The 15,984-nt window shown below is 41.5% G+C and overlaps 1 protein-coding gene across 3 annotated transcripts in view; it reads left to right on the forward strand.

Moving 5' to 3' along the window:
- Positions 1-15,984, forward strand: part of LOC124804849 (apoptosis-inducing factor 1, mitochondrial) — a 111,932-nt gene that overhangs the window by 47,798 nt on the left and 48,150 nt on the right. For all 3 annotated transcript variants that reach the window (XR_007017374.1, XR_007017375.1, XM_047265200.1), the window contains exons 5-7: positions 3,423-3,729; positions 3,818-4,006; positions 4,079-4,275. Coding sequence is in view for 1 of the 3 variants with exons in the window: in XM_047265200.1 (XP_047121156.1) it covers positions 3,423-3,729; positions 3,818-4,006; positions 4,079-4,275 (693 nt within the window). In the remaining 2 variants the exon portion in view is untranslated. The remainder of the gene's footprint in view (positions 1-3,422; positions 3,730-3,817; positions 4,007-4,078; positions 4,276-15,984) is intronic.

The raw sequence follows: 15,984 nt of genomic DNA on the forward strand, positions 1-15,984 counted from the left end.
AGTACTCCTCTACACACCTTCCTGCTCTGAAACACACAACTCCATAAGCTCTTCATTGGTCATTCCTTGGCTGTGATCTTCCACCAGACATTCAACATATTCCAGCCAAAGCTTCTTCCAAGCAGAAATGAGGATTCTCTTGGTAATCCCTTCTCACACCTTTTCGATCGTCTTGGTGCAGGCAACAATGTTGAAGTGATATTTCCAAAACTCTCTGAGAGTGAGATTGGTAGCTTAAGTCAACTCAAAGCAATGCTCAAAGAGTGCTACATTGTAGAACTTCTTAAAGGTAGAAATAATTTGCTGGTCCATAGGCTGGAGTAGCAGTGTGGTGTTGGTAAGCAGAAATTGGATCTTGATGAATTGAAATTCTTCAAGCAGGTGGTCTTGTAGGCCTGGAGAATGGACTGGAGCGTTGTCCATTACAAGAAAGACATGGAGTGACAGATTCATCTCAAGAAAATAAGTTTTCAGAGTAAAGGACCAAACACTGGATTGATCCAATCACAAAATAGATCATGTGTCACCCGAGCCTTGTTGTTGCACCTCCACATCACATTTAACTTGCTCTTCTGTACTGTACTGAAGGCTCATGGAGTTTCTGAATGGTGCAAAAGCAGCAGTTAATTTTCGAACTTCCACTTTCATTGCACAGAATAACTGTGTGAAGCAGACTTTTCATTGGCTTGTGACCAGGCAATCCATTCTCCTACGCTGTTATGGAGGTCCGCGTCGACATCTTTTCCAGAAAAGAACTGTCTCATCACAATTAAAAACCTATTGTGGCAGATAACCCTCAGAATCTACGAGCATCTTGTAGTTGCTGATTAAGTTCTCTGCTGCCTTTGTGTCTGAGCTGGCTGCTTCGCCATGCCTCACAATGATGTGGATGCCAGTTCTTCTCTTAAACTTCTAGAACAACCCATGGCTTCCCTTAAACACTTCTTTGGTTGCTGATGATCCTAGTGTCTTCATTCATTCTCACCTTCTTCTCACAAATGATGTTATTGTTAATAGTGTCGCCTTGCAATTGCCTTCCATTTATCTATATAAGGAGCAACCTTTCGACATTGTCCACAAAACGAAACTGTTGTTTAGATACTCTTGTCACTTCCTATGAAGCATCTGTCTCATTGGTCTTGTCCCTGTTCTTGAGGAGAATGCAAATAGTTGAGTTAGGCCAGTTGCATGTGCCTGCTAAATCAGTAATGCTCACGACACGTTCAAGTTTTTCAGTGATTTTTTTGTTTTATTTCTAAGGTCATCTTCGTTCTCTTACGGTCATCGTCTTCCAGATTTATCTTCGGAGATGTTTCTATGAAGGCTATTAAAATTCACACACACAAAACACTGTGTGAACACAAGTTTAGAAAAAATATGTGATTAAAACGTGCACTAAGATGGTAGTAGAAAGAGTGCTACACCCAAACAGCAGTACATACTAAAGACATTGTTCATGTGCTGCTGTTGACAGTGAAAGGTGTTCATATTGTTGAATGTTTCCCTTGCCACGCAGGAATGGCTGGTGTGGCTGTTGATGTCTCACTAAATCATAGTCACTCACTATGTGAAACATCACTCGCTAAGCAAGTCTTTTTTTACAGTTTGTTTTGCTCTTTATGTAAATTGTGTGTTATGAGGAGACTTCAATTAGCAAGGTTCCACTGTGCCTAAATAAAAGATCACAGTTCAGTCCCATTCTCAAACTTTTACTTGTCCCGTGATCTAGTGATACCTGTTGGTAGTATCACCACTGCAGGTCCTGCCACTAAAATTTATTCTCGTGACAGCAATTAGTTAAATATTATTTATTTTGTTTTTTAGGCATTTCATTCTGAATTAATTTTCCTTCTTTTTTCATCTGAGTGTCACCATCATGTTCTGACGCTGAGTAAAATGTGGTAACGTTTTCACCCAGTATTCTGATACGTGAACAGCAACTGATTTTCTCATTTGCAGCCCACTTAGTAAATCTTTAGTCCCTCGTATTCCAATAAAATATTGATCTGGTTTCAGAATCGAGTAATGTTTTTGAAGGACAACATTTTCACGTTTGAATGTTACCTTTACTAAAAAAGCAGAATTAATGTTTCTAATACTATGTAATTTAATGCTATTTTCTCTTGTGTTTCACAAAAACACCTTATTTCAAGCAGAGCACTAGACTGTTGTAGTGACCAGTTCATAGTTTCTTGCTTATCTCTTGCACTAGTGCCTCACGAGTCAGTGTCACGTCATTGCTCGTGCAACGTCGATATTGTATTGAGAACTTTGGCGTATCAGGAAATCTTGAGCCTGTTGGAACGCAAGCATCACCTTTCAACATTCTTCAAAATACATCTGCACGTGACCTCAGTAGCCAAAGTTTCATATATAAATATGACTGCTATAAATGTAAGACTGATCCTTTGTACTCCACTGAACAACATAAAATGTTGACCTAAATAGCAATAGTTTAATCTGCGAATATAAGATGATTGTGTATTTTTTGAATGACGAATTTGGGGAAAAAGCCTCATCTTATACTCGGGTAAATTCAGTAGGTATGCCACTGGCCCCTATGTAAACTTTTACTGTTTCCTGCAGAAACATTTACTGTTGCTGAATATTTGTCCAATTTTAAAGTCAGTTAAATTCTTACACTAAATGGGTATTGACAAACTATAGTAGATGCTCATAATAAGCCAAAGTATGTGGTATGTCTGCTCATAATTCTCCCTCCCCATATTAATCCTCTTTCTCAGCCAAATTGATGTCACTGTTCCCCCTCTAACCCTCCAGAATTCTTAAAAGGTCACATGAATTCAATTGCCAACACTTCAAAGCTTCACCTTTAAATGTAAAGTGATCCCTATACTGATTTGTTACACAATGTAAAAACGTTGACCTCTGCTGCAGCAGTTTTATCTCCAGATGTAGGATGACTGTATTTTTCAAATGATGAATTTGGAGAAAAAACCTTGTCTTATGATGGGGCAAATGTGGTATTTAGTGTGGCTGTGTTTGCTTCATTCATTCAGTAGTAGATACATGCTTGCTTCTTGCAATTTCTATTGCTGTCACTAGGGTGATACATTCCTTTATAACAACAAAATACCGCAGTACATCTGAAGTGTTGCATGCAGATGTCAAATTACAACAGAAGTTATTTATTAACACAGATGGTATTATATGTAAATTGTTTCCAAACAACACAATTAACTTCAGTACACACCTTTCTGCTGTTGACATCATATTATCTGAAAAATAGTTGTTCATAGTTTCTGGAAATTGATGCACTTTAGTTCGGACTTTTGACTTCTATTCTCTTTTTGTATAAAAATATCTTTGATTGCAGCGTAAATAATTGTTACTTTTCACTTTTGTTGAACCATTTAGATAACCATAAAATTAATATTTTAAGTTTGGTTGGTTTTTTACAGGTGCTTATAGTTTCAAATGAGAGTTGTTATCCTTACATGAGACCTCCATTATCAAAGGAACTGTGGTTTAATGAAGATGATGAAGCTTCCAAAAAGCTACTTTTCAAGCAGTGGAATGGTACAGAGAGAAGTCTTTTTTATGAACCAGAAGACTTTTATGTTGATTGCAAATGTTTAATGGAACAGGCCAATGGAGGTGTTGCTGTAGCACGAGGTTGGAATGTTAAAAAGGTAGATGTTACTGAGAAAATAGCATATCTTGAAGATGGCCATGAAATTAGGTTTAAGAAGTGCCTTATAGCTACTGGTGAGTAGAAAATAATCTTCTTGTTACGTACTATACAATTTTATTTTAGGTAGTCTTATTACATTTGATAGATTTTTTGTTATTGCAGGAGCCAGCCCAAAAAACTTGCCAGTCTTTGAGAAAGCAAATGATCTGATTCAAGAAAAAGTTACGTTATTTAGGGATGTTTATGATTTTGAAGAACTCCATGCAATAGTTCATAAAGGTGTTAAAAATATTGCAGTTATTGGTGGTGGATTTCTCGGAACTGAACTAGCGTGTGCTCTAGCTCGCCATGGTATGTTGTTGTAACAAATTATATTGACTAGTTTCATTATAAGTGCCAACATTTTATAGTTATTTTTTCCAGGCTGCAAGGAAGGTGTGAAGGTGCAGCAGATATTTCCAGAAAGTGGTACTTTGGGAAAAATTTTACCTGAATATTTAAGTCAGTGGACCATGAACAAAGTGAAAGCAGAAGGAGTGAATGTGATTCCAAATGCTGAAGTCAAAGAAGTTGACGCGGACAAGGGGCAAGTTGTGTTAAAACTCAGCAATGGACAGTCGGTTAGTTTCAAGATTGTTTGTGTAAAGTGAAACATGTGTATAGGGCTTTGTCAAAACATTGAGACAAAGCACCGATTAAGGAAATGTTACACATAATTTGATTACTGGTCCTTTGATGGTCTACAACAGAGAGTGAAAGTTATATAGAATTTTTAGTAATTTTGTAAATTTTGGTTGGTACTGTGTGCACTATTACTTTGAACATGTGTAGTACACACACACACACACACACACACACACACACACACACACACACACACACACCTTGCTTGATGGTATTTTGATGCATAGTTTTCATTTCCTGAGAAAGCTTTGTCTGTCATTTGTCTGAAGTGGAGCTTTTATGTGCTATTTATAGTTCAAAGGTGGCACAGTGTGTTCACGTATGTTACTAATATGTTTCTATACCTTGACGTGCTCTGTCGCGAAGGGGTGGAAATTTGACTAATGCAGTAGCTATATGACTTACAGATATTGTACAAGTGTAATTTCAAAAGTCCTGCACACGGCACATGTGCAACCATTATGGTAGCACGATCAAGTTGAAATTCATGTCAGGTCAGATTACACATTGTGGCTAGCATTCATATATCAAAATCAAATCCCTACATGGAAAGAATCAAATGGAAATTTACAGCACTTCCAGAGTCTGGGAATAGTGTAGTGTGTCTAAAGCACAGTATCACAGAGACCTGTTAGTTTCCATGAAGATCGGGTAAACACAGAGGACAACCCAAGAAGTGGAAGGCCATCAGTTGCAACAGACTACACATCCTAATTTTATCATTAATGGCAGTTTGAGAGAAGATTGACAAAAAGCTTGCTAGGAAATTGCTTGTGAGGCTGTAAAGTCTGTCACTCCAGTTTACAGTATCATAACTGAAGTTGTTGCCAGATGTCCCCCAACATGGCTCACTGCTCTTAGGTGAGTATGTGCATGGCTGCCACAGGGTCCCAGCCTTTGCAGCACTACTTCCTCTTTCTGTGCTGCAAACCTACACTTTGACTATCTCTTACCTCCTCTGACTTTCCATCGGTTGGTCCTTTTGGGGCAGAACCTGCCTGGACTTGGTTAACAGTGTTGTTACTTGATTTCCAGTTTCACTGCTGGTGCTGTCTTCACATTCCATTAACAATTTATGGTCCCCATTATTGGGCTTGACCTGCTGTCTTTCCCAAATTTTATAGGAGTGAGTGTCATTCAGGGAAAGTCACCTACTGTGGTGTATGCTCTGTCCCTGTGCCCTTCCACCGTGGCTCCCTTTTCTTTCCTTTTGTTGTGCATCCAAACCCCAGCAGGGTAGCCATCCCATCGTGGTGGATTGGCAAGGGGGGGAGGAGGAAAGTGTCAAGTACCTGCATGGTGGTAGCTGGGGCCCTGTGGCAGCCATACACATACTCACTGAAGAGCAGTGAGCCACGGTGGGGGACATCCGGCAGCAACTTCTGTTATGATAATGTAAGCTGGAGTTTCAGCCCCCTTACCGTGCGGGGATCACACTGTTGGTGCCTGCGCTGCACACTCCCCAAGTATGGTGTAGAGCATGTGCCCATCATGACTGGGGCATGGGGACTCCAAGAAACAGATTACTGGCCAAGTAGCTGTGGCTATGGTGCCCATGAGGAGAACCTCCATTCGGAGTAGGGGGCACCATGGCAGATAGTTCGCATATGAAGCGACTTAAACTTTCTCCTGCTGGTGGTCACATGGCCCCAGAAGTCTCTTCGTATGGAAAGGATGTGTATGATGCAACAAAGAACGATCCCAACGTTGTTACCTTCATTGGCCACACCATTGGAGGCACACAGGACTAGACGATAAGGAGCAAAATCCTCATCCCCAAATTCCTGCTCTTGATGGGGACACCTTTTTGGCCACAAAAACCTTTATTTTTTTGTGAACACATTGATAAAAAATAAGGGGAAGTTGCAGCCATATTTAAGGTGAAGAGTGGTTTCCTCCAGGCCAAGTGCTGCTCTCTCAAGTTGGGTGACATACCTAGGACTGTCTGTCCCCGCAGGAGTCACAGTATGGTCCAGGGCTTTCTTTCCCTGTGGTCTTCTTTTGCAGTCTGATGAGCTGTGGCCCAACTTAGAGCGACAGAGTGTGCACTTCATCCATAGTGTCCATAGGGAATCAAGGGAAAATGGAATTGCTAGTCAGGCATTCGTCATGGCTTTCGAGGGTGATACATCATCTGGGAAGGCCAAGGTGATGGCCTACCGGTGTGACATGAGACCCTATGTTCCTTCTCCTAAGAGAAGCTTCAGTTGTATGAAGTGAGAAGCTTCAGCTGCTGAACTTTGAAGTTTGGATGTGTGTCTTCCTGGTCTATTGCCTCCCATCTGCAGGGATTGTGGATGTCCTCTGACGCAAATGTTCCATGTGCTGCTCCTTCCACATGTGTAAACTGCAGCGATCTCCACTCTCCATGCTCTCCAGATTGCTCCATTTTAAGCATGAAAGGAAAATAAGACAACAAGACCCCAGACAAGTTCCCATACAAAGAGGCCAGAAAAAAGTTTGAGGAGCTTAATCCCATAGAAATTACTCATTCTTGCACAACATTCTCACCTTCTCTAGCAATGGTGCTCTCCTGTGTTGCACTTCTTACAGTGAACTCTCAGAGTTGTCTGATAATACATGCCCCTCCAGGTAGTTAGGGTCACACATCAGGCCATTGACTCTCACTTGCCGGTGACATCGGTCCCCATCCTCCAGCTGGAGATGCGTCATATTCCTGCAACTTCTCTAGCTGGGAAGAGGTTCCTTGGGACTCTTCCTAGCATGGTTCCAGCTGGTCCACAGCCAGACACCAACCAGTGACTGAAGGAATGACAGCCTGCTTACGATTGGACTCTTGTTCTTCCTCTGTCCCTGAAACCAGTTTGGGGAAACCTCAGTCCTTGTCTTCTAAGGAGGAAGAGGACAAAAAAAAAAGTTGTCTAAGACGCAAAGGAAACTCCGGTGGTCGCCATGCCACTGGACCCTGCATGTCCTCCTTTGTCCAAGATGGAAATCCATGTGGCTCCTAAGGCACCAGATCTCCCCAGGCAATTTGCCGCAGAGCCTATGTCATTATATCCCCTGGTATCTGTTGGTGGCAGCACATGACCGTGGTTTGTAATTTGTCCCCACCTTCAGTCGCTTCATGCCCCCAGAATATTTAGACAGTTTGACCCTCCAGTGGATTTGTAAGGGGTTTTTCCACCACCTGGCTGAGCTATGGCAACTTTTAAGTACTTTGCATTCTGTATTGCCATGCAGGGAATGTGGTGTCCAGCAAATGAGACCCCTGCCCTTCAGGGCTGCTGAGGTTATTTTTAAGAATTGTACCAACTATGAGAGAGTATCATGCAGAGTTTGCACATGTGTGTGAACTCTGTATATAGTTAACTTGTGCCTCTTGATATACCCCCTTGGAGGCTGTGGCTGTTCGGGTAAGGGCACATCAGAATTTTACAATCAGTAATTTTTATCTTCCTCCTGATGATGTTTTGTCCCAGGATGTATGTCTGCATTATTCTCTCAGCTCCCTCAACCTTTCTTACTGTTGGGCACTTCAACGCCCATAACTATTTGCATAGAGGTACAATGAACACTGGCCACAGTAAAGAGACATCTATATTAGCACAGCTCAATCTTTGCCTCTTCGTCTGGTACCACCACACATTTCAGTGTGGTACTAGAACTTATTCGGCCACTGATCTCTCTTTTGCAGCCCTGGTCTTCCTGTCTCTCCCTCAGCATTGCTCCCCTATATGCCCACCCAGATGGTTTCTCTGTAATGCTGACTGGGATGAATTCACCTCTGCTGTCGTCCTTAGCCAATCACCCCCCACCCCGCCCCCGCCCCCTGCAAGATAGTATCAATGTGGCCGATCAGCATAGAATGGCAGCCATTCTTTAGGCAGCCAACCAAAACTTCTCATCTCCCTGGGGAAACAGTACCCTGCTGGACCCCAAAGATCGCTGCTGCCATTGGAGATCATGGGTGGGCTCTCCAACACCATAAGTGGCATCTTTCACTGGAGTACCTCATTGCCTTTAAACAGCTCTGTACCCATGTTCAGTACCTCACAAAATGACAAAAGCTAGAATCCTGGAAATGGTATGTTTCCATCATTGGATCATGTACCTCTCCATCACACTTATGGGCAAAGGTCAGATACTTCTGTAGCTTCCAGTCCCTTGCAGATATTTCAAATATTTGCTTTGATGGTGCCGTTTATTCTGATCCAGAAGTGCCATTCATCCAGACACTGTCACCGAATATTTTGCTGAGCATTATGATTGCATATCTGTGTCCTTTCGATTCATTAAAAAGTGGGGGAGCAAATGCGCTTGTCTTCTACTATCCGCCACCTGGTGCCATATAATGCTCTCTCTCTGTTCAGTGAGTGGGAACTCTTCAGTGCCCTAGCCCACTGTCCTGACGGCGCCAGAGCCAGACCGCATACACAATCAGATGCTGAAACATCTCGCAGAGGATTGTCAGTGTCACATCCTTGCCCTCTTTAATCTAATATGCAACGAAGGTGAGTTCCTATCACGGTGGCGAGAAAGCGCTATAGTTCCGGTACTAAAACTGGGTAAGAACCGCCTGAAGATTGGCAGTTATTGCTCAGTCAGGCTTACCAACATTCTCTGTAAGTTGCTCGAACACACGGTGAGCAAGCGGCTGTGTTGGCTCTTTGAGTCTTGGGGCCTTTTGGCTGTATTTAAGTCTTCCCAAAGGCAACTCCGCTGCTAGAGTCCACCATCTAGATGGCCTTTGCACATTGTCAGCACCTCATTGCTGTCTCTTTCGATCTACAGAAGGCTTATTTAGGGCATGACATGGGATCACCACATCATTACTACATTACATGAATGGTGTCTGGGGTCCACTCCTGATTTTTGCCTGTCTTACTGCACATTCGTGATTCATTCCCTTTCCCAAGAGAGTGGAGCCCTGCAGGACTCTGTACTGAGTGTCCCCCTCGTTTTGGTTGTCATCAGTAGTCTAATGGCAGTTGTGAGGTCTTTGATATCACACTCTGAATATGCTGACAGTTTTTTGCTTTTATTATTGCTCTAGTATGAGTATTGCTGAGCGTTGCCTGCATGGCGCCATACAAAAGGGGCAGTCATGGGCTCTCACCCATGGCTTTCAGTTTTCAGCTGCCAAGACTTGTCATGCACTTCTGTTGCCCTTGTACTGCCCACCCACACCCAGAGCTTTACCTGGACAATCAATTATTTCTTGTAGTTGAGATGCACTGCTTTTTGGGACTGATCTTAGATTACCAGCTGATGTGGCTTCCTCATCTTTGCCAACTTAAGTGAAAGTGCTGGTGACACTTCAATACACTTCACTTTACTGGACCCCGTTATAATTTTGGGGTCTGACTCGTCACAGGAGCCTTCCGAACTGGCCCCCTTGATCAGCCTACTAGTCAAGGCTGGAGTTCCTTCATTACCTATCAGTTGCCAATAACAGCTGCTGAATCACACTATACGCATTCGTAACTTCCCAGAACATCCCAAACTACTGTGTCCTTTTCCCTGTAAGGGAGCTCCACCTTGCAAAATTGCGGCCCAGAACTGGGTTTACATCTGCTGAATGCTTGGTGTGTCTCTGTTCGGAACTGCAACTTCCTTCACTGTCACATTTGGTTAGGGAGACATCGCATCTGCCCCCATGGCTTGTGCCCTGACCCTGGATTTGGCCATAAGTCTCCTTTGGTCCAAAAGATTCCATAGCCCTACAATTTTTTGCCGCCTTTTCTTGACTGACTTTGAGACGTATCCCGGTTCGGGATTGTTATTCACAGAGGTTCAACAGTCGAGAGACGAACAGGCTTTGCATACACACATGCATGGTGCAGTGAACTCCACTCTTTGCCAAACGGATGCAGTGTCTTCATTGCTGAATTAATGGCCATTAAATTAGCACTTGGCTACATTCATTCGTGCACTGGTAAGAGTATCCTAATCTACAGTGACTCCTTAGCAGCCTTCAGGCCATAGACCAGTGCTGGTCTCCTCACTCACTGATTACAGGCATCCAGGATTGTGTCTCTGATCTCAATCAAGCTGGACTGCCAGCTGGTTTCATTTGGACTCCTGATCATGATGGGACTTTGGGAAATGAAATAGCTGACCGATTGACCAAGCTGGCCATCAGGATGCCGCTTCTAGAAATGGGAGTCCCAGAACCAGACCTTCGGTAATTTATATGCCATTGATTGCTGGATGTCTGGAACTCAGAATGGTCTGCTCTGATCTCCCCATACAAACTGAGGACTATTAAGGAGACCATGACCCCATGGCAGTCTTCCTTGTGTGCTTCTTGCCGGGGATTCACCGTCTTTTGTCGATTCCACATTGGCCACACTTAGCTGACCTGTGGTCACATTCTCCGACATGAGGATCTTCCTCATTCCCGATGTGGAGCCCACCTGATGGTGGCCCACTTACTCATAGACTGCCCTAATTTGGCTGCTTTGAGGTGGCATCTGAATCTTCGTGACAAGCTACCTTTGGTGCTAGCAGATGACGCCAAGGTGGCTGATGGGTGTTATGTTTTGCCTGCGAAGGTGGTTTCCACTCATCCGTGTAAGGAAGGACTTTTTTTGACTTGTTGACTGCTTGAGGGGTTGTCGGGCATCCCTCTCCTGCCCCCACCCACACACACAACCTACCTTTTCATTCTCAGGTGTCCCTTATCAGCCCTTGTTTTTGGTGCAGCCTGGTCACTTTTTTAATTTTCTTTATTGTTTTTCATTTCTTGGTTTAATGCCTTTTCTTGACTGATCTTTTAATGACTTCTCTCTGCTTTCTTCTTTTTTTAGCTTTTATCCCTCTTTTTTCCTTGTGTTAGTTACACTTAGGCTTTCTAGGATTTGTCTTTCACCTCCTTCATTCTTCGGCCGCTCCTTGTTTGCTGCTTAACGGATGAAGGGACTGATGACCTTGCAGTTTAACCCTTTTCACTCCCAACCAACCAACCAGCTGCAAGATGGTTTCTGTACGATCTGTGTGGAGAGCAGAAAGCAGGTTGCAAAAGAATTGCTTCAGTGTTACCGAACAAGAAGAGAACAGTTTATGAAAAGGATTTTTGCATTTGATGAAACCTGGATGTGAGATTTTAAGCTCTAACTGAATCTCATTTATCCCAGTGGAAAGCATTTTGATACAATTAATGAAGCTTCCAGTGAGGTGACTTAAGTAATCAGACAACTCAACAATGAAGGTGTCCTGTCTGGACTAAAGAAGTTTCCAAAATGTTGGGAAGCTGTCATAAGCATAAAATAAAAAATGGAAGTGATTTTGCTGTTCCCTTGCTGATATGTGTAAGTGTCAGAATGAATCTTACACTATGATCTAGATCAAAGTAAACCATTGTTTGCAAGTAGTGCTCTCAAGTTGGTTTTAAAGTGAGCAGCTCAATAGACGTAATTTCCACACTTGTTATTTTCAAATGATGTGACTTACAGCATAGCTGCCACATACAGATCAAAGAGAATGAATGCAGGCGCTAGAAAAAGACTGGAAGATCATACCACTGTGGAGGGTGTGGAGGGCTTTGATCAGTCTTAAGGAAATCTGTAGGGCAGGTGAAGTGCAGCTTAGGCACAGTCTTAGACACAGAAACAATCAGCTGATATTCAGTATTTGACAATACTAATTTGTCAGACTTTTAATATACTGAAACGTTTCTCACACCATCAATAATATCGTTACTGTCGTCTGGCTTCAGCTAGCAATATGTCGTAAGAAGGTTAAGAATGATCTCAAACACACAAAAGAATGGGTATGCCCTAATTTGCTTGGCAATAGCTAGCAAGAAACAATAGACAACAACAAGAAAGAGGAAAAGGGTCCAAGTTTGCTGAAAATAACGACTTGTCGCATGTTATTTTACTAACTGAAATTGAAACCAGAGATCCGACAGTTTTTCGTATGAGTCCTCTGTTTGTATTAAAACTTCCTAATGCTGATGTGCTCTGAAATAGTTGTTGTTGTTGTTGTTGTTGTTGTTGTTGTTGTTGTTTTGCCGGGTACAGCAATCTTGATGGGTCGCTTTTATAGAAAAGATCTTGCTATTGCTTCCCTTTGTAATGACAATGCTATTTTGTAAATATTTACTCTGCTCTTATTTAGACATTGACGAGATACACAACCTGGCCCCAAGCAACACAGTTCATTATTATATATTGTTTTAATAGTTTTTAATATGCACTGGGTGTGACATGTTGCTAATTCACTGTTCATTCACCCATTATATAATGGTCTGAGTCTATTATTTAAGATGGCCTGCATTAAGATTCAGTTAAATAATTTCATTCTTTCCTAACAAGCACGGCCCATAAATACGATTTAATAATAATCAGGAAAAGTTACAGCTAGCTCATACAACATTTCACCAGAGATTTTATTATCTGTGTTGTATTGAAGTTTAAAGTTGACATAAAACTGTCAAAGTTAAATGTTTTTGTGGTTAATAGCAAACTGTTTGCGCTAAAAAATTCTGATCAAAATTTAGACTCTCACAGCCCATTTAGTGGAAAGTCAATTCTTAATGAATTCTCAGTTAATAAACAGTTAATTAATATTTCTCTCTCTCTCGCTCTCTCTCTCCCCCCCCCCTTCCCCCCCCTTCCCCCCCTCCCTTCCCCCCCCCCCCCCCCCCCCACACACACACACACACACACACACACACACACACACACATTTTCACCTTCGAGAAATAATTATTTTGTGGGATGAAATCAGTGCTGACTTGGAGCAGGGATGTCTCTGGTTAAAGAATATTTTGTAGAATTTTCAGTATGTTCTTACCCCAGTGCAGATAAAAAACTTACTACTGCAGCCTCAATTAAACCAACAGAAATGAAGTTGATGATCTATTCACATCAAGAGTGAGCAGTAACTGTAACTAGTGAGAAAAAGAAGTCGGCTAACAATGTCGTGCAGTAGCTTACATAGACCGAAACAGTCTACGAAATAACATTCTTTTGTCCCTTTACTTAGTACTCTTAGAGATCAATTTGTATTTAAATAATATTAATATTCATTTTATTATTGAAAAAGTAATAAAGGCAGATTAAAATACAGTGCCTACAATTGATGAAAATGTGAGATTGACTTCAGTCCCCAGCCTTAGTGTAATCATTCAGTGAAATCATTCCACATTTGGTCGTTAAAAATATTATTTATTGCGACTGCAATTTCGGCACACGTTCGTTGTCAAACATTGTGTGGTGTTGAAACACAGTCTAAACCATTCAGTTGTGACTGCTAGAACATAGTCCCCAGCAGTCTGACACCAAATACAAGTTGCGGTATATGTCTACCTGCTGTTTTTCACATAATGGATTAGGAGAAACTGTGAGATTTATGGCAACAGGCAGGTCAGTGGAGTGCTTGAAGTTTAGTGATGTATTATCAGCAAACACAATTAGAAAGTTGTTACGGAAACCTCTGTGGAGCAGTTGTCTGCCATGGGAGGATGTGTTCGGAATTTCAACTAAAAAAAAATATGATGAGACTGACTTGTATTTACCAGACCTCTTAGTAGGCATTGCATATGTATTACATAATTTTTGAAGTAGAAGTGTTTTTCTACACGGCTGTGTAGTTCAACAAGCAAGTATTAAATTTTCATATCAGCGAAGAAAGCAGTGCCACAGTGAATCCTATGTTGACTGTCCTGAAGAGGCACATTGAGTGACTGTCCCTTCATTGACCTATTATTTTAGTTCTGTTCTAAGACCAATTGAGAAATTGAATCTGATGTATGATAGGTATGAAAATGAGCTGAAAACATAAATAGCGCACACTAATGCCACGTGGCTGGTTCATGAAGCCCTGTCAACATATCTGCAGAGAATATTGCCAAACTTCAGTACTGAACTTCTAACTCTCATCACGTATTGAAAGCATTGAGAATGTTTTGGGACCATCAGTACTGCCTCTATATTTCTTATATTGATAGTTCGTCAATCTGTGTCCCCGGACAGTCGTATTGACAGAATGACAATTGAACGTGTGAGAGCCTCTTAGGAATGAAGGCGCACATTATTATCTGCATTTCTCTTGCTGCCGTCAGATCCAGAACAATATGCACTGTAATTTATGGAGGCACGAAGGCTACACAGATATTCAGTGTGTGTTTTCTCAGAAACAGTCAAAAGCCTATTTGTTAAAATTGTAGCAAAGATTTTTCTTGGTGTGTAGAACAGATATATGCTGCATTTCCTGTGGTTACTGCAGTCACTTAAAAAAACAACTGGTGTCTATCATGGCAGTTCATGTGTCAGCTGGTACAGTTTGAGTTCCCTTGTTAAATGGATCAGGGCAATGATTTTGGTCTTCGAAGGATGATTCTCCACTTTGTATGAGGTCTAAAGTGACATTGAGACTTACCAGTACATTACTGATATTCTGCAAAAAAAAAAAAAAATTAATTAATTAACATTGCATCTATTCTAAACTTACACCATTTATTGATTGTCTACATATTAATAAGATGAGGAGAAATGAAATACACAAATTGTTTATGTAAATTGTTATCTTCACTTCCATCTTTGCTTACAATTTTAGCCAGCCTATGGTATCACTAGGGTGGCACCTAATATAGCAGCTGCAGTTGCTGCAAGTGAAACCAGCAGTAATGAAATTTGGAGTCTTGGCTGTCACAAATACTTAGCTGATTGTTACGAATATGTTGCGATTCCTGAGACTGTGGTTATGGGTATGGTGGGACCGGAGAACACAGCTATTTTTTCTGAATATATAGTGTATTTTGCACATATATTGAAGTGTAATTGTGACAATATTCCTTTGTTTTTTGCTTCTGAACATACTGTCTGCCTTCTCATCTCTCATTGGCTATGGAGAATCAGCAGCTGATACACTCTCACTCCCATTAGGCCTCATGGTGATTGTTGACTACATTGCTGAATGAAACATGTAAACACGCCACTCGCCCCTATATAGACTCTTTCCATCTCCTGCAGAAGTTTATGGCTATAATGAGTAAAGGCCCAATTCTTTGCCAGTTCAGTTCAGTTCATACTGAAAATGGATTCAGGCAAATTGCAGTAGATGTTCATAAAAAGTCAATATATTTACACAGTGGGCAGCAGGATAAAATTTGTTTCCTGCTCACAACTCCCCCCCCCCCCCCTCCCCCCGTGCCCAAACATTCTTCTTAGTGCTCAACCAGCCTGGTGCCACTGCTGTGCTTCCAACCCTACCGAATTTTTCGAAAAAATCTGTGCATGAACCCACTTGTCTAATCGTTATCTGTAAATGTAAGACAACCCCTGTATCAATGTATCACACAATTTTATAATGTTGACCTCAGCAAAAAAGTTTAGTTTGTAAATGTAAGGTGACCTTGTCTTTTGCGAATGATGAATGTGGGAAAAATCTTGTCTTCTAATGGGGTGAATACAGTAACGTATTTACACCTGCGTAAAAACTCTGTGTCTTTTGTATCATGTAAAGCCTGCACTCCAGGTTGCTGCACTTTTTCCCCCAATAGTTATTTGATTTCCCTTACTTCATGTTTGAGCTTGTGGGAATGTATCTGCGTATCTGCACATTAGAGGTTATGTTGTGAATGAGTGGTAGTTCAGCATTGCTGAGTATTAAAGTTTTGTTATTGTGTTAATTATGTCAGTATTGTTTTTATCTTTTCGTAAACAAAAGTGTGT

The sequence above is a fragment of the Schistocerca piceifrons genome, chromosome 7 (assembly GCF_021461385.2).
Source record: "Schistocerca piceifrons isolate TAMUIC-IGC-003096 chromosome 7, iqSchPice1.1, whole genome shotgun sequence".
Taxonomy (NCBI): domain Eukaryota; kingdom Metazoa; phylum Arthropoda; class Insecta; order Orthoptera; family Acrididae; genus Schistocerca; species Schistocerca piceifrons.